Here is a 15,695-nt window from a genome sequence, read left to right as displayed (position 1 = left end):
GTTCTAATCGTCCGATCGGTCTGGCAATACACAGATACCCGACTTGTGAAATTAGGCACGCCGGTTTTTCACGTGAAACTAATGGAAGCCACATTTATGTCGTAGATATACTTGCCGGGACTTTGAGGGGATGAACAAGTGGTCCCCGATTCCCTGTATTTCGCGCAACAACTGTAAACAATTTTTCTCATCCTTTTGTAGTCTATCTCCGGCGAGGAGAGACAGGCGGTAACCGTGGAAACGCGATAAATCTCAGCCGGAGCGTTCGGGAACTCTAAATCACCGTTCCGAAATGAAGTCGTCGAACGGACAGGACAATGGGTAACGGAGGGTTAATCGGTGCAGCGGCATCGGTCGCCTTCGCAGGTATCCCACTCGCCGGTTTGGAAAAGCGACGGTCTACGGATCATATGGGTACACTCTGTAAACGCGAGTTAACGGTGTGAATAAGGAACTAAAAGTTAGCCCGAGGGTTCGGATTGCAGTCGTATGAAAGAGACGGACGAGAGACGGGTATTGGGAAGCGATTGGCATCGAACTGGGAGGTGTTTGCTTGGGAGCGTGAACACGGTGACCCTTTGGTGGATCGTTAAGCGGCGAGTTACGTGTCGATCGGTAACACAAGCGACGATTTGGAGCGGCTCCTCTCTAATACGTACACGATCGTATACTAGGATGCATCGTACGCAACGCATCTGGTTGCGCAATAATCGCGAGCGGTTGCGGAGCTTGCATTGCTCTCCATAAGCCATCGTACCATCTAGTGGATGATGATGACCCCACGATGTCGGACACCGAACGACCGATATAATTACAAGGAGGAACGCACCGCGTCTTGGGATCGTGCTGGGTCTACGCAATCGAGGATATCAGAAGAAACGCGCGCGCGCGCTGCTGCGCCGGTACCCCGTCTCGAACTCAATTCCTTGGTTCTTCTTTTCTCTCCAACGTCGCGGATCCGTCTTTTCCCGATGGGAGCCGTAACCTCTCTTTTTCTCTGAGCGATTCCCTTCGCCCGTCTATGCTCTCCCACATGCCAAGCTCGGTTCACTTTCATGCCGACCCGATTAGCCGACCTTCAGGTCCGACTCGAGATGCCCGCCGATCTGTATCACCCGGCTTGCGCAATAAACCTCCTCAGCCCCGCGTCCCTAGCCCGGAGAGTACTCATCTTCAACCGCCCTCTCCTCCTCGGCATCATCCTCCTCCTCCATCATACCGATCGCTGTGCGAATCCTTCTTCTCCGTCGCTCTCCCCGAGTTCGCGAACTTCGCCGAGGAACACGGCGCACCGGGTGTTCACCAGACCCAACGAGACTACGACTACTCCTCTACCTGCGTCGACGGGTGGGAGGAAGACGATCCTCCGGCACGGATCGGTATATAAGCACGCTCGCTCCGACCTGAATCTGCACAGACCAATTATTGCCATCGTTTGGCAAGAAGACACGTTCCGGCTGTGCGACGAATAGCATCGAGCAGGACTCGCGTTCCCAGAGGATTCCACTCTTCGGCGAGATGAGATCGGTACGAGTCCCAACAAGTTGTCCCGGCGCGCGCCGGTGAATCCTCGACTTCCGGTCTTCTACCGCGAGTCAGTGGCCGTCAAGTCGGTTCCGCGATTGTTTGTCCTTTTCCTTCGTTTCGAGTAACTACGTCGTTCAGTTCCGAACGAATTTTGAGAATGTTAGAGCTAGTGGATCGCGACGCAGTGTGCTCGGGATGTATGCGTCAGTGACGTCTTCACCGCACACGAACCACAACAGACCAACGTCAACGTATTCATTCCTGACGAAGTAAAAATTAGGAGTATCGATGCTGTGCTGTCACGGATAGGTGAACGCATTCATATTTGAAGTATTGGCTTGGAAAGACAGTAATTTTTCTATTCGAGAGCAATCAACTTTAATCAGTCAAATATTTTCCATTTTGTCCGATGATCTTTTGCCATCTTTCTGGTAGCTCCATCATCCAAGTGCGATTCCAGGTCATCATCATTAGCGAATGTTTTATCATTCAAAGAGTTTTGTAAACTTCGAAATAATTGGTAATCTAATGGTGCAACGTCCGGGCTATATGGTGGATGTGACATCACTTCCCAACCAAGCACCAATCATTTTTCGCGTGTTCCACCATGAAAATTTAATGTGTGGATGTTTATGCAATTCTCAATGTTTGTAGGCAAATTTGAAGAAAGTGGAAATATAAATAAAATTACATTAAAATGACATTAAAGTTTGCAAAACTCTTTGAATGGTGAAACATTCATTAATGATGATGACTTGAAATCGCACTTGGATCAGTTTTTTGCCGAGAACTTTGAATGATGAAACTACCAGAAAGATGGCGAAAGATCACCGAACAAACCGGAAAATATTTTATTGATTCATTGCTTGAATAAAAAAATTCGGTCGAAACTACTTTCTTGCCAACCTAATACGTGTAGTAACGTAAACGCGTCGACGTTGGTCTGGGTGTTGTTCGTGTGCGGAGCTGCTTAGCATAATTTGCAATCACGCCGGTTGTTTAGCTACATTTCGACCAATGTTCTGTCAGAGATTTGAAAAACGTAACTTTTGACAGCTCGCCTTGGCGGTATTGGCCGTGGCTGCCACGTGCTACGCGGCCCGATTAGACAACACTTACCTCCCTCCGGGAAATGCGGGTAGCGCGGGTGGCGGCGGCTTGATTCAAGCTCCGAATCGAGGACCCGGAGGTCCTGGTGGACCCGGAGGTCCAGGTGGACGCGGTGGTCCTGGAGGACGTGGACCTGGAGGACCAAGCGGTCCTGGAGGTAGTCACGGAGGACCCGGTGGACCTGGCAGACCGGGTGGCTACGGTGGAGGTGGAGGCAGCGGTGGATTTGGAGGAAGTGGTGGACCTGGAGGTGGATTTGGCGGTGGCGGAACTGGAGGAGGATTTGGCGGTGGCGGAGCTGGAGGTGGATTCGGCGGTGGTGGATCTGGAGGAGGATTCGGAGGCGGTGGATCTGGAGGAGGATACGGTGGACGTGAGTATCGATTTTCTTCAAGTTCATGCCAACTTTTGATAGTCGATATGTCTAGCTGCGTTTTGAAGATGTTCTGAAATGAATGCATAATTGGAAAAACGTGAAAATTATGTATGTTATCACTAGACAGCGGATTTTATGTATTTACGGCAAAAATGGGTAGGTGTAATTTAACTGAGGCGCCAGTAAAAATTGTCATACCATTGTTCAAAACAGTTTTAATATTATTAAATTCGTCTGTACTCTATAAATTGTATAAAGCTCAACTGTTGCATGAGAGGTTCAATTCGATGTGCACAATGCTAAAGAGATTACATAGAACAAAAAATGATCTGGATTGAAAGAAATGTCTTGATCTTGGAATTAAAATTGCTTCGAGTCCAAAGGGTTAAAACAGTATAACATCAGAAGAATTTTAAAATCGTGTTATATTATTTTCAACTTGTTCAACATATTTTTATTTTGCATAAAGATCCGCTGTCTACGTATAACTACACATGTCATGTTTATAACATCATTCTCCACGTGAAAAAACGTGCCAAATTGACACGGGGAACGGATGAGAGTTTAAACACTTGCTGGAGAATCGAAATTTCTGTATATTGTCTATCATTGTGGTAAATCTTCATTTTTGAAGTTCTCAATGTTAACCCTAACAATAGTACTTCGTTGTTATACGTGTTCTATTATCCATTTGCACTCGAAGCAGTTTTGAAAAAGAAAAAGGTTCGAGCTCTCTACAGAAGACAATCATACGCAGTATCAGAAAAATAGTCAAATGAAGATAGACACTCGCCTCGTCGGAGTTACATGAATTATGTAAAGTATGTCGTGGAATTAGGACCTCGGCGACGAAAGAAAAGTGAAAACCGCTAACGCGGAATGCCTAATCGCTCCCAGTCCTCTTGAGGCGGTCGCGTCTAATGAAGACGCGCATTCGAGGGGACGCGGACGGCTGTATCTCAAGTACAATTTGAAGTCGGTGAGAATTCGCGCGCGGTTGCGAGAATCAGAACGCATCAGAACATCTCGTGTCGTTCCCTTTGTGCCGAGTAATTAGCCGCTATTCAATTACGAATTAAAATCTCGGGTTCGTCGGGTCGTGGATTTCTCCGGTTTCATGTCGCAACCACCCCAGGATTGCACAGATACGTCGATCGTTAACGATCCGGTGCTACGTGGACAGCTGAAAAATGTTAACGCAATTTATCAAAAATGATCAGAAGAAAAAGTTTGACTGAAAAGTTCTTTATTAATTTCCATTTGTACTTGCATTTTAGCTACTGGAGGCGGCGGCGGCGGCGGCGGCGGCGGCGGTGGTGGTGGACCAAGAGGAGGGCCAGGCGGTGGCGGCGGTGGCGGCCAAGAGATTCCCATCGTCTCGTACAATAATGATAACGGCGGAGACGGCAACTACCAGTTCAGCTACGAAACAGGAAACGGTATCACCGCGCAGGAAACCGGCCATCAGGAAGGTGAGATCAGGGTCACTCGAGTTTCCCAACAACAATATCCCGAACTGTTCTTCGCGGTCCGTCGCCGCCATGTTTCGGTGTTATGAATTCCTATCCATCATCGCGTTCAACCTCGAATCCTTCTTACAACAGACCCGGTGAACGGAATGTAGATCTGCAATTCGTAGTATGCGACTTCTCTGTCGTAACTGCACAAACAAACTACATTCAACAGTTTCCTACATTTTATATCTACCTTCGGAGACAAACGAATTTTATTATTCGATTGCCAGGGATCTAGAAATCTCTAGACCAGTGGTCGGCAAACTGCGGTTCTTCCACAAATTAAAATAAACATATTTTATTTTAATTTCATAGTATTTTAATACAACCTTCAGTTTTACTCAGTTTTAACAGACTTCTAAAAACTGGGTTCTTGTACAGGAATTTTTAGAAGAACTCTAAATCGTTGTGCTGCTGATATTTGGCTATTTTGACTAATGCGTTTGCCGACCACTGCTCTAGACCATCACAAGCGAAGTGAACGTTTATCTAATTCTTCGCGATCGCCATTGCGCCGTTTCCCAAGTTAGGAGAACACTGTTCATTGATTCGTATCAGTGAAGAGTAGAAACGGCAGGATCTGACCCAAAGCGTGACCTTCTTCCGGCTTTCGACAGACCCTCGGGCAACTTAGTATTCCCATTTCGGTTCGTGATGAGTGATCACCGAACAATGATTGCTTCTAACAAGCTGGAAAGCCGCAAAAACGGCCGATAGACTGACGCAATCGGCTCGACCGCCGCCTGTTGCATCAAACACCATGCGTTGTTCTGCTATATAGGTAACGGGGATGCAGTGAGCGTAATATGTTACAATACTCCGCAACTCTTTGCATTTAGAGAGCTAATAAACCTGGAGAAAAACCTTGGGAAAAGAAGAAATGGAAACCTGTTACCTGTCTCGTTTCCAGGATTGCAAGGGTGTAGAATGCGCCTTCTTATTTCTCGATAATGCAAAGGTGGGGTTTTTCAGTAGCCAAAAGCGCTAGATAACAGATTAAGCTAGACTGCTGTCGACTAACGCGTTATCGCATTGCATGAAAAACGATTTTATGAGCATTAAATTAATTATTTTAATGTTTGATCCATTTGGGGCACGCGTTTGCCCGTTATACGAACGAGCTCAAACTTTGCACAGATTTTCTTTTAATTGTTTGGAACAACTCTGGGCGGTGCCGTAAAAGAAATTTTAAAAGTAGGACTTTTATCCAGCGCTTTTGACTACTGAAAAACCCCATCTCTGCATTACCGAGAAATAAGAAGGCGCATCCCTTGCAATCTCGGAAAGGCGAACACATTCCATCATCGACATGAAAATACGAATTATTGTTCGCAGGTAACGGGGAAGCGGTGAGCGGGTCATACTCGTACACAGGACCCGATGGTGTGCAATACAGTGTCAGCTACACCGCGGACGAGGAGGGTTTCCATCCTCAGGGCGCACATCTTCCGACACCGCCACCAATCCCGCCGGAGATTCAACGAGGTGTCGAGTTAGCGCTCGCTGCTGAGGCTAGGGGCGAGAATCAAGATACCTCCGGAGGTGGAGGTGGTGGTGGCAGCGGCGGCGGAGGCGGCGGTAGAGGTGGATACTCTTCAGGAGGTGGTTACGGTGGGTTTCATTGATGACACTCTTGTGGTAACGTTCTCAATGATTTTAACCCGGTGTTTCTGCTTCTTGAACACAGGAAATGGCGGAGGCAGTGGCACGGGTAGTGGCAGCGGCGGCGGCGGCGGCGGTGGTGGAGGTCGAGGAGGCAGCGGTGGCGGTGGTGGCTCTTATCAAGGTCCAAATTCATACCAAACAAGCTCCGGTGGATACCATTACTAGATAACGACACCGTAAAAGTCATTGCGTATTACACGATTCAATCCTGTTCCATTATAATAATCGTATTTAATGGCGGACTTATGTACATAAGAATATATCGTTTATGTAACTTTTTTATTTATACAAAGTACGTGTGTTTCGTTTTGATCGTCGCCCATTTCCTCCCGTCCCTTACTCATCGTCAGCCAACTGACCTGCATGGATTCGAGTCGAATCCAAAAATTCTCGTAATCTATCGACGACTGTACGTCACATTTTAATTGAACTATACGCTTTACATACACAAAAATGTTTAAAAAATCGCGCGTGTGTATAATCTCAAATACAGAATATTATAAATATATTATACAATAGAATAGTGCTCATTAATACTTACACGATAGAAATATATTAAAAGCTTCGCGAGAATTGAATTAAATTGGAAATGTGGTAATTCGATAATACTTCGTAGCGCCATTTTTCTAGTATTTAAACAGCTACTGCTTGCACGTTGCTATTTACAGACTCTTCCTCCGCGTACTGTTCAGTTCCCCTGGCGAATTGAATGAAAAGCTGTTCCAATGTAGCCGATAGCACTGCATAATCGTCGATGCAATTCACTCGCATTTTCAAATCATCCATCGTGCTGTACATCTTCTGCCACGTTGTCCCAGCATCGTTCACGTGATAAGCGATAAAGCCCTTCAGAGTAAAAAAGGAATGATTATTATTAGTATTTCCAACGTACAAAAGCTTCACAGTTGTCTAGACGCATTACCAAGTTCTCATCTCTTATTTCGCACATCAAAGACGACGCCATGACGCTCTTTATAGTACTCAGATCACTGTCCGATCGGTTCGGATTCAATTTGATGTGAATATCATAACCGGCGCCGAAACGTTGCTTCAATTCCTGGCTGGCTCCGATGCAAACCAATTGACCTTTCACCATAATGACTAGTCTATTGCACAAAGCTTCGCATTCCTCCATGCTGTAGAATTTTTATTTTATGTAAATCATGGTACCATCGCTTTCTAATAATACACATTACCGAGCAAAGTGAAATACCTGTGCGAGGTAAGTATAATAGCTTGTCCCATTGCCTGGCAAGATTGAAGGATATTCCATAGGGATCTTCTGGCAGCAGGATCAACGCCAGTCGTTGGCTCATCTAGCAGAACAAGAGTTGGACTTCCTATTAACGCCATTGCTATGTTCAAACGCCTCTTGTTACCGCCGCTATAAGTACTGCTTGGCTGTGACATGCACGCGTTTAGATCTGAAACGATACACGCATGAGGAAAGTCCATAATACCCTGAAACATGATTATGCAACTCACTCAGTCGATTGATCCATTTATTCACTTCTAAATCCACTTTCGTTTTGGGTATCCCTCGAAGTAATGCGAACAAACGAAGATGATCGAAACTGTTCAAAGATCCGAGCATGGCATCGGTTTGTGGACAATATCCCATTTGAGCTAGATACTATAAAGACAGTTTTGTTCGTAAGTACAAGTATGTATTTATTATTTGCAAGAAAAACTTGCTGGCTAATGATAGTGTGAACGCTCTGTATGTACAGTGTACAGGATGAGTCTCGTAACGTGACGATCTCAAATAATTCGTAAGTTATTTGTTGTATTACTTATTATTTGTTGTTGTTCTAGGGGGACATACAGTGCTGCAATCTCACTTTTGGTACTTTGATTTTTCATCAAGGTATGAAGATCACCTTCAGTGTTTTAAATAGATTGCTCAACATTTTTACTCGAATTCGGATGAAGCACAAAATTCTGCGTAAGAAAGTACTGATCTTCTCTATACATCATAAATCTAATAGTTAACGGGATATTATCGACATAATTTTCCATATGTACTGGCCATATTATATCAATCTCGTTAACTATTAGATTTAGGATATACAAAGGTCAATACTTCTTTACGCAGAATTTTGTGCTTCGTCCGAATTCGAGCAAAAATATTGGGCATTCTATTTAAAAAACTGCAGGTGACCTTCATATCTCAATAAAAAATCAAAGTAATAAAAAACAGATTAGAATACTGCATTTTTTCGAAACATTTTTTCGTACATGATTTTTTCGTCATGTTATCAGACTCACCCTGTACATAATTGGTAATTGTCATTGAAGAAAGTGATATATTACATTCTGTCGATCCGTGAGGATATCCGACTTTCCTAAGTACATGGTACCGCTGTTTGGTATTTCTTCGCCAGTCAACATCCTGAATGTGGTACTCTTTCCGGCGCCGTTTACGCCAAGCAGTCCAAAGCATTCGCGCTGTTTCACACGGAAATTGATTTCTCTAACCGCCATCAAGCTTCCGTAATACTTGCTGAGCTCGTACACCAAAAATAAGCTGTCATTGTTGCACTCTGGACTTTCTATGCCATTAGTCTCGGCGATAGTCACTGCCTTGGTATTTTCCATTTCGTTAATTATACCTAAACGAAACGTTTCCGTTAATTATGCTTTTTAATTTGATCAAGTATATGTAAGTTTCGTAACATCGTACCACGATTTCTCAATTTCCTGATCTCCATTGCAACAGCGCGTTTCTCTTTCTCCACTTGATCATCTTTTATCTCGACTGGATTCCTCAGATGCTTGCCGAACATCTTTATATAGAATTTTTTGAACAATCCCTCCTCTAACATGATTAACAAAGAAAAGTATATCAAAGGTGTCACTGCTAAATATATTATACATTCAGTCAAGCTCATGTCGGTATCTTCGGTATGAAAATAAGGAAGCTGGTTTTTGCAGTCTCCATCGTGACATTGTAAATCTGTAAAGAATATATTATTTGAATATTATGTATTAAACAATACCGTTTCTAATTTATTCATACCGCAGCAGGGGTCCTTTAGACCAAGACACACGACATCCAACAATCGATTTGGCAATCGCCGACATCTAGCATTTTGCAGGGCCACAGTGAAGAAGGACAATTGGCCATGGAATAGACTCACGTGAGGTAACAAACGGAATAATCTCTTTTGAATCATGTGCAATACTCTTAAACTGTTGAAATTGTGGATCACTTCGTGCAAAAGATACTGCAACAGGACTGAAATGCGACGGAATATATTTTCTGTACACTAATCGCTAGACTGCGGATCTTTATGCATTTATGAAGAAATTGATTGGGTGAAATATATATAAAACAGTGTAAAAGATTTAAACATTCAAGAATGTTGTAATGTTGCTGTGAATGTTAACAAAATCGTTAACACAGTCGATGCAGAACATTTTTACTTTGCATGAAGATCCACAGTCTACTAATCCCATAAGTTGAAACTTGTCGAATAATATACAATTCCTCGAAGATCTGAAAAGACTTAAGTCTTCAGGAATTCACATTAATAGATTTATAATAATTATACTGCGTATTTGATGCATTTATAACAAAAACTAATTGGATCATTAGAGAAATTAAATTTTGCACAAAGATCCGCAGTCTAATAATAACGATAATTAAATGTAACTCACCAAATCCAACGGGCGCAAGGCTCAGTGTAGTCACAGCACTGTTCCTCGCTATATTCATAAAACTAACGATGTATGCTATGAATAAAGCATTGATGCCAAAAAGCAGCAGCATCAGTATCATCGTTACTGAAAACATAATCGAAATAATTTTATAAATGACCGATAAACTAGTAGAAGTGTATAAATAATGTAATGTCATTGTCTTACATATTTCCACTTTGTAATATAAACGTATATCCAGAATAATATCCATAATATAAGATCCGAACACGGTGATAAGTACAGATGCTACGTAAACTACTAAATCAAACGAGAATATAGTGAGCCAATACGATGTAGAGGTAACCCCCGTCATTCTTTGCAATTGTTTCATTTTCGTCTCCGTTTCTTGGAAGGGGTGAATAACGAAAAGTGCTACAGTGGGAAAGAAAAAGCTACAAAACACCAAGACTCGTGACAACGATGCTGCTTCCGCCATATATAATTGCGTTGCGGAAAGACTGCTTGGAAATTGTTGGCTCGCAACGCGGATGGAGTATTCCTCGCCAGCGATGCTTTTGATCAATGCGTTCGATAAAAGGTTCACTGTTATCGGTAAGCTATGAATTGCGATGCCAGAATAGAAACCATTTGCATACAATGCTCCGTCCGAAGTGTTGAATTCCGCAGAGGCAATGTACTGATTACGGTACGTCGAAATACTTTTAATTGACTGGTCCAGTAAAGCTAGAGACAAACATTCTTTCAACATTTCATTTCGAACGGTATTACAATAATGACACAAAGAAATGGTCAGTAATATTTACCTTGCGTAACACTCGTATCCCGTGCTACTTCTGTTACAGTTCCACCGAAACTTTCTACCGCATTTTTGTAATATTTGCCCATTGTAGTATTTGGACTTGAATACAGCACTTTAGGACTTCTGTACATGTTAAGTCCTATCGGAAAAACATCTGTCGACTCGCGTGGTGTATCATCGCTTAAGCTCATTAACACAATAGACACGAGTGGGATAAACAACTGAAATATAATTGTAACCATTATTAAATCTCGGAATTTTGTAATCTAGAATCGTCGAACCTGCACAACTCACCGTGAGCAATATGGTGCTTAAATTTTTGACGGTAAACGTTAATTTCTTATGGTAAAGAGCCAAAATTCTCTGTATATATAAATCCCAACCATCCATTCGTTGCGACGGAGGACTAAATAGTTCGTTCAAATATTTTCCATTGTCTTCCCTTTTAATAACTCTGGAACGAGAAATAAATGTGATTAATATTTCTTTTACAAAATATATTTGAATATAACATACCTTAAGAACACTTCTTCCAGAGTAATAAGCGATACACTGATTCCTGTAACACCTAAATTCTTTTTCTCGTTTTCCACGTTGTCCAGAGATTCTGGTAAAGTTTCAGAGTACGGTATGCTTAAAACAATCTTCTCGCTGTCTACACTCACTGGCTGTGTTCTTGGATCGAACTTGTTTATTACTTTATCAGCATTGCACCATGATTTAGTGGATAATGTAACTTCTACATGACCGTAGCCTGAAATCCAGCAATGTTTTAGTTAAGTGGTTTACAAAGAACATATATCTTCAATATAATAACTAGACAGCAGATCTTGTTATAAATGCATCAGATTCGATGTCTAATAATAACACCACTAACCGTATTGCTTCTTTAGAAACAGCGAAGTGCCATAACATTTTAATTTTCCTCCATGTACAATTGCAATTCTGTCTCCCAGAATATCAGCCTCTTCCATATTGTGAGTGCTAATCAAGATTGTTTTCTTTCCTCTTATTTTCTAGACAAAATTGTTAAAATTTATACACGCGTTAATTGCAAACTATTTAAAATATTATACCGATTCTTACCAGTATAATATCCCATATATCTCTCCTAGTTTCAGGATCCATTCCAGACGTCGGTTCATCCATGACTATAATCTATATAAAGTAAATACAAAGTTATATATTGTATAATTTGTAATTTATATGCTATAAATATGAGGTACTCGTTTTTCGAAAAAGAAGTTACAACAAATTCTTACACTAGCATCACCAATGAGAGACATTCCAAGGCACAGTCTTCTTTTTTGTCCACCAGATAATGTATCTGGTAAAGCATTCCTTTTTTCACTTAAATTCAATTTATCAAGTAAAACCGCAATATCCTGTTTGATCTGAGTCCTCGATTTATTGCAACCTTTCAGCTGAAACAACATAATTAATTTTATCTCACGAAATGCAACGTTATTGGTTTATTTATTGTTCAGTTGCGTACTCGAGCTAAGAATTCTAGCTGCTGGTACACATTCAGATCTGGGAAAACCATATTTTCCTGAGGGCATAATCCTAAATCGTTCCTAATGGTTTCTAATTGGGTTGTAATGTCTTTGCCATTTATAAAAACCTTCCCTTCCGTGGCGTTTATTACACCTGATAAAAATTAAGTAAAAGGAAGTATAGTATAATAAAGTATAGTATAATAATATGTAATCAAATTTCTACCTGTTACAATAGACATAAGCGTGGTCTTTCCAGCTCCGTTATGACCTAACAAAGCTGTTATTTGGCCTTTATACAAGTCCATTGAAATCCCTTTCACAGCTTGGACCGTCTGTAATATAGTTAATAGAGCTGCTGATTGTGAGATACTAATTGTCAACTATTTGAATACCCCAGCCCTAGTAACGATAAAAGAATCATAGTACAACCGAAACGTACCGTCTTCCTTAGGAAACCAGTCTTATAATTTTTCCTAAGACTGCGAATCTGAATTCCAGGAGTAAGTACACCCTTTGTTACAGGTTCAAAATTTTCATTATCTATATTCTCGTAATCGAAATGATCAATATCTTCATCTAGATTGACTTTGTTCTTCTTAAGAAACTGCAAAATCGATCGTTCTTGTTAAGGCGCTCATGTTACGCATTCATAAAGACTACTAAAAAATATAAGAAAGTTTACCTTCAAAAAGTAAAGTGGTTCTTTGCGTACTCCATACTTTCCTGGAAGTACAGCATTAATATACACTGCTAGCATAAAATGTAACATGATCCCCAACAATGAAAGGATTAATATAAGTCCAACACTGCCAACAGCGTTATGTTGTGCATCTCCAACCAAAAACATATTTGACCATTGAATACCAGTTACTGCAAAGTTCAATATATTTAATGATATAATCTACACACCACAATTGAAAAATACTAAAACGATTATCAAGAAACATTTTTTACATACATTGAGTTTCATAGGCATTTATCTCTTCCAGGAATCTATATAATAATATATTAGGGAATAGTACTCCTGGTATTACAGAAAGGATTGGTTCTCTTATTAAATTCCCATTAAAAAAGAGCGAAGAAGATCCAGTGAAAAGAACCGATAGCGTTACTGTTACAAAACGTGCTGTAAAAGAATTCGATTTTTAAGACAATAGAAGATTAGTTTTCAAATTCATTACAATTGGAACTTACGATTAGAAAAATATGCTGCGACATGCATACCAAACGATATTAAGTGCGCCACATGAATCGTAAGTATTAACCAAAATATAAAAGTATTACTGTAATACAAGTATGGCTCAACATTTTTAGAGAATGTATTTTTAAATAATACAATTATTGGTATAACATAAAAACTGCTGAACATTATGCCGGTAATCAACCAGCTGAGTAAATGTTGATACTGTTTCACCCCATTCATAGCCATTAAAACATTCACACCAATATGCTTTTCCTTGGACGCGTAACCTGTTTCCACGCAAAGTGAAATTAGGAATGCAATTACTGCAAACATACATATAATTTGTCTCAGTATTATGTCAGCGTCGTCTATTTTAACATAAGGTGGGTAAGGCATTCTCTGTGCGGACACCTGAAACATACAAATTTATTTATTCGAATTCAACGAATTCTATTACAGTACTGCGGATGTTTATGCAAATGTAGCTTTTGAAGTTTTGCCAAAAAATGCTAGGATATAAGATACGACAGAATTTAGTACGATTTTCATTCATTTCAAATCTAAAGAGGCTATTACCACAGAAAATGAAGTTTTATTTGATTCGAGTTTCTTAAAATTCATCAAAAATTGCAAATAGCATGAATATCCGCAGTCTAATTATTATACAATATATTAGCATAATATGCTTTCTAGTTTCTCGTACCTGTATATCAGGTTTTGTATGTAGCGGTGTATGGTTAATAAGAGATTCATCGACGCACAGTTGTAATTGTATAAACGGTATAGCGATAAAATACAAAGAGTGTGTATTAAACGACCTTTCGTCAAATACATTTTGAAACAACATTTTCGGTATTGTCATTGCATGTCTGATTTTGTACCTTATATCACTCGTATTATATTGCTCGAACACGAGACCTAACACGTTGATGTTCATATGCTCAGCCTCCGCAACTGTGTACCTTTTTATCATCTCTTCTTCAGTCGAAAACCCAGATACCACTGTAAAATATAATTATCAGCATTATTAAATGTAAAGTAACCATATCAAATAAAACATCAAGCATTGTGCATAATATAATAATTACTTTCATCTGGTAACATCAAGCACATTCGAATATCTTCCACCATCTTTTCAGTGTATTCATTTTGTGGCACATAATAGAGGAGTGTAAATTGCGTGTTTATCTCCGTTAATTCATCTTTAGTTTCTATAGGGTAGTAGCTACTTTCGTTAATCACACGAGGCGGTTGTACGCTAAAATCTCTTACAGCTTGTATTAATACGAACAAGGCGATCGGTACTACACATTGTAAAAGTAACGCCGACTTCCAATGCCTGATTCGCACTAGAAGATTTTTGTACAGCAATAAGCCGAGAATTCTGATTCCGCTCGCCATTTGGATTGTTAATTTGTATCAAAAGGTTTCGTGTTTAATCATATGTTCATCATCGAACAATCAATAACATAGCTCTGTGTTGGAATGTATGTACACTTCTCGCATACAAATATGCCAATTACACACTGCCATTGAAAGTACATAAAAGTACTGTGAATAAATAATAAGAATTGATGTATGAATCAGTGCATACTCTCGAAGAATATTTATATATATATCGATTCAATATATGGAACCTTGACAACCAAATTATCTCTGTTTGTATCGTTTATCATAGATAATAGTTTTATTTAAATATAAAAATGTTCTGTCAAGCCTTGTCCCTTCTTTTCGGTGATTGTCATAATAAACGTAACTGGAAAATAAATGATTACGAAATTATCGTTAGCAATATATAAACCATGCACAATGAAACAAACATTTATGGTACACAATTTAGTTTAATATAACTTCATACCCGACAGATAGGTCATATCTTTATTAATCACTGATACAGCTTCGTAAAAATATATATGTAGCAATATTTCATGACGAACCCTTCGTGGAAAATTGTGTTGTCACTGATTATATTTTCACGTTAACATGTCACTGTCATTTAATGAAATTACCTGTCTCGGGTGCTTTAAATTATACATCCTGTCCCCAATAATCGTTCTATCATGATCTACGTACAATAAGTACAAAATGTACCTGACAATTTGACACGCAACGACGCAACGTTTGTATGTTGTACGTCACTGGTATGTATACAATAGCATAATTATATCGTTAGGCAGATTAGGCTGCGTTTCCAACTGTCGACGATATTCGTTCAGATGATTCACATCGGTCATCTGAATTGCCAAGATACTTTATATTGATACATTTTATAAGCAAGTCGACAAAATTTGAATTTTAATCTAAAAATTGCTGTACCATTATTCAGAGTATTGTTTACATTTTTACATTATTAAATATG

At 40.1% G+C, this 15,695-nt stretch overlaps 2 protein-coding genes across 5 annotated transcripts; one reads left to right on the top strand and one right to left on the bottom strand.

The window, feature by feature from the left end:
* The first annotated feature begins 1,388 nt into the window (after nucleotides 1-1,388).
* Nucleotides 1,389-6,357, top strand: LOC143212892 (uncharacterized). The gene is made up of 5 exons (XM_076432191.1): nucleotides 1,389-1,527; nucleotides 2,584-3,010; nucleotides 4,291-4,485; nucleotides 5,863-6,138; nucleotides 6,215-6,357. Exons 1-5 carry the CDS (start codon nucleotides 1,519-1,521, stop codon nucleotides 6,355-6,357), a joined length of 1,050 nt encoding a protein of 349 aa, XP_076288306.1. The 5' UTR covers nucleotides 1,389-1,518.
* LOC143212879 (phospholipid-transporting ATPase ABCA3) lies at nucleotides 6,069-15,494 on the bottom strand. Of its 4 annotated transcripts, none has more exons than XM_076432150.1 (25): nucleotides 15,195-15,493; nucleotides 14,425-15,092; nucleotides 14,040-14,338; nucleotides 13,348-13,747; nucleotides 13,112-13,279; nucleotides 12,836-13,023; nucleotides 12,593-12,757; nucleotides 12,377-12,485; nucleotides 12,150-12,304; nucleotides 11,917-12,078; nucleotides 11,741-11,812; nucleotides 11,532-11,670; nucleotides 11,171-11,408; nucleotides 10,949-11,108; nucleotides 10,659-10,875; nucleotides 10,060-10,578; nucleotides 9,853-9,978; nucleotides 9,212-9,430; nucleotides 8,876-9,148; nucleotides 8,506-8,804; nucleotides 7,678-7,825; nucleotides 7,406-7,616; nucleotides 7,115-7,328; nucleotides 6,734-7,038; nucleotides 6,069-6,353 (listed from the first exon to the last, which is right to left on the bottom strand). In XM_076432150.1, the coding sequence occupies exons 2-24, from the start codon at nucleotides 14,735-14,737 to the stop codon at nucleotides 6,826-6,828; spliced, it is 5,007 nt and encodes a 1,668-aa protein (XP_076288265.1). In that variant the 5' UTR covers nucleotides 14,738-15,092; nucleotides 15,195-15,493; the 3' UTR covers nucleotides 6,069-6,353; nucleotides 6,734-6,825. The 4 variants fall into 4 exon arrangements, with proteins under 4 accessions (XP_076288265.1, XP_076288266.1, XP_076288268.1 ...); XM_076432151.1 differs by lacking the exon at nucleotides 6,069-6,353 and having other exon boundaries at nucleotides 6,826-7,038; nucleotides 15,195-15,274; nucleotides 15,346-15,409; XM_076432153.1 differs by lacking the exon at nucleotides 6,069-6,353 and having other exon boundaries at nucleotides 6,826-7,038; nucleotides 8,879-9,148; nucleotides 15,195-15,494.
* Between the last annotated feature and the right edge of the window lie 201 nt (nucleotides 15,495-15,695).

The sequence above is a fragment of the Lasioglossum baleicum genome, chromosome 10 (genome assembly GCF_051020765.1).
Source record: "Lasioglossum baleicum chromosome 10, iyLasBale1, whole genome shotgun sequence".
NCBI classification, from domain to species: Eukaryota; Metazoa; Arthropoda; class Insecta; order Hymenoptera; family Halictidae; genus Lasioglossum; species Lasioglossum baleicum.
Note: the sequence above shows the minus strand (reverse complement) of the source record. Positions and strands in the feature narration are given on the sequence as shown.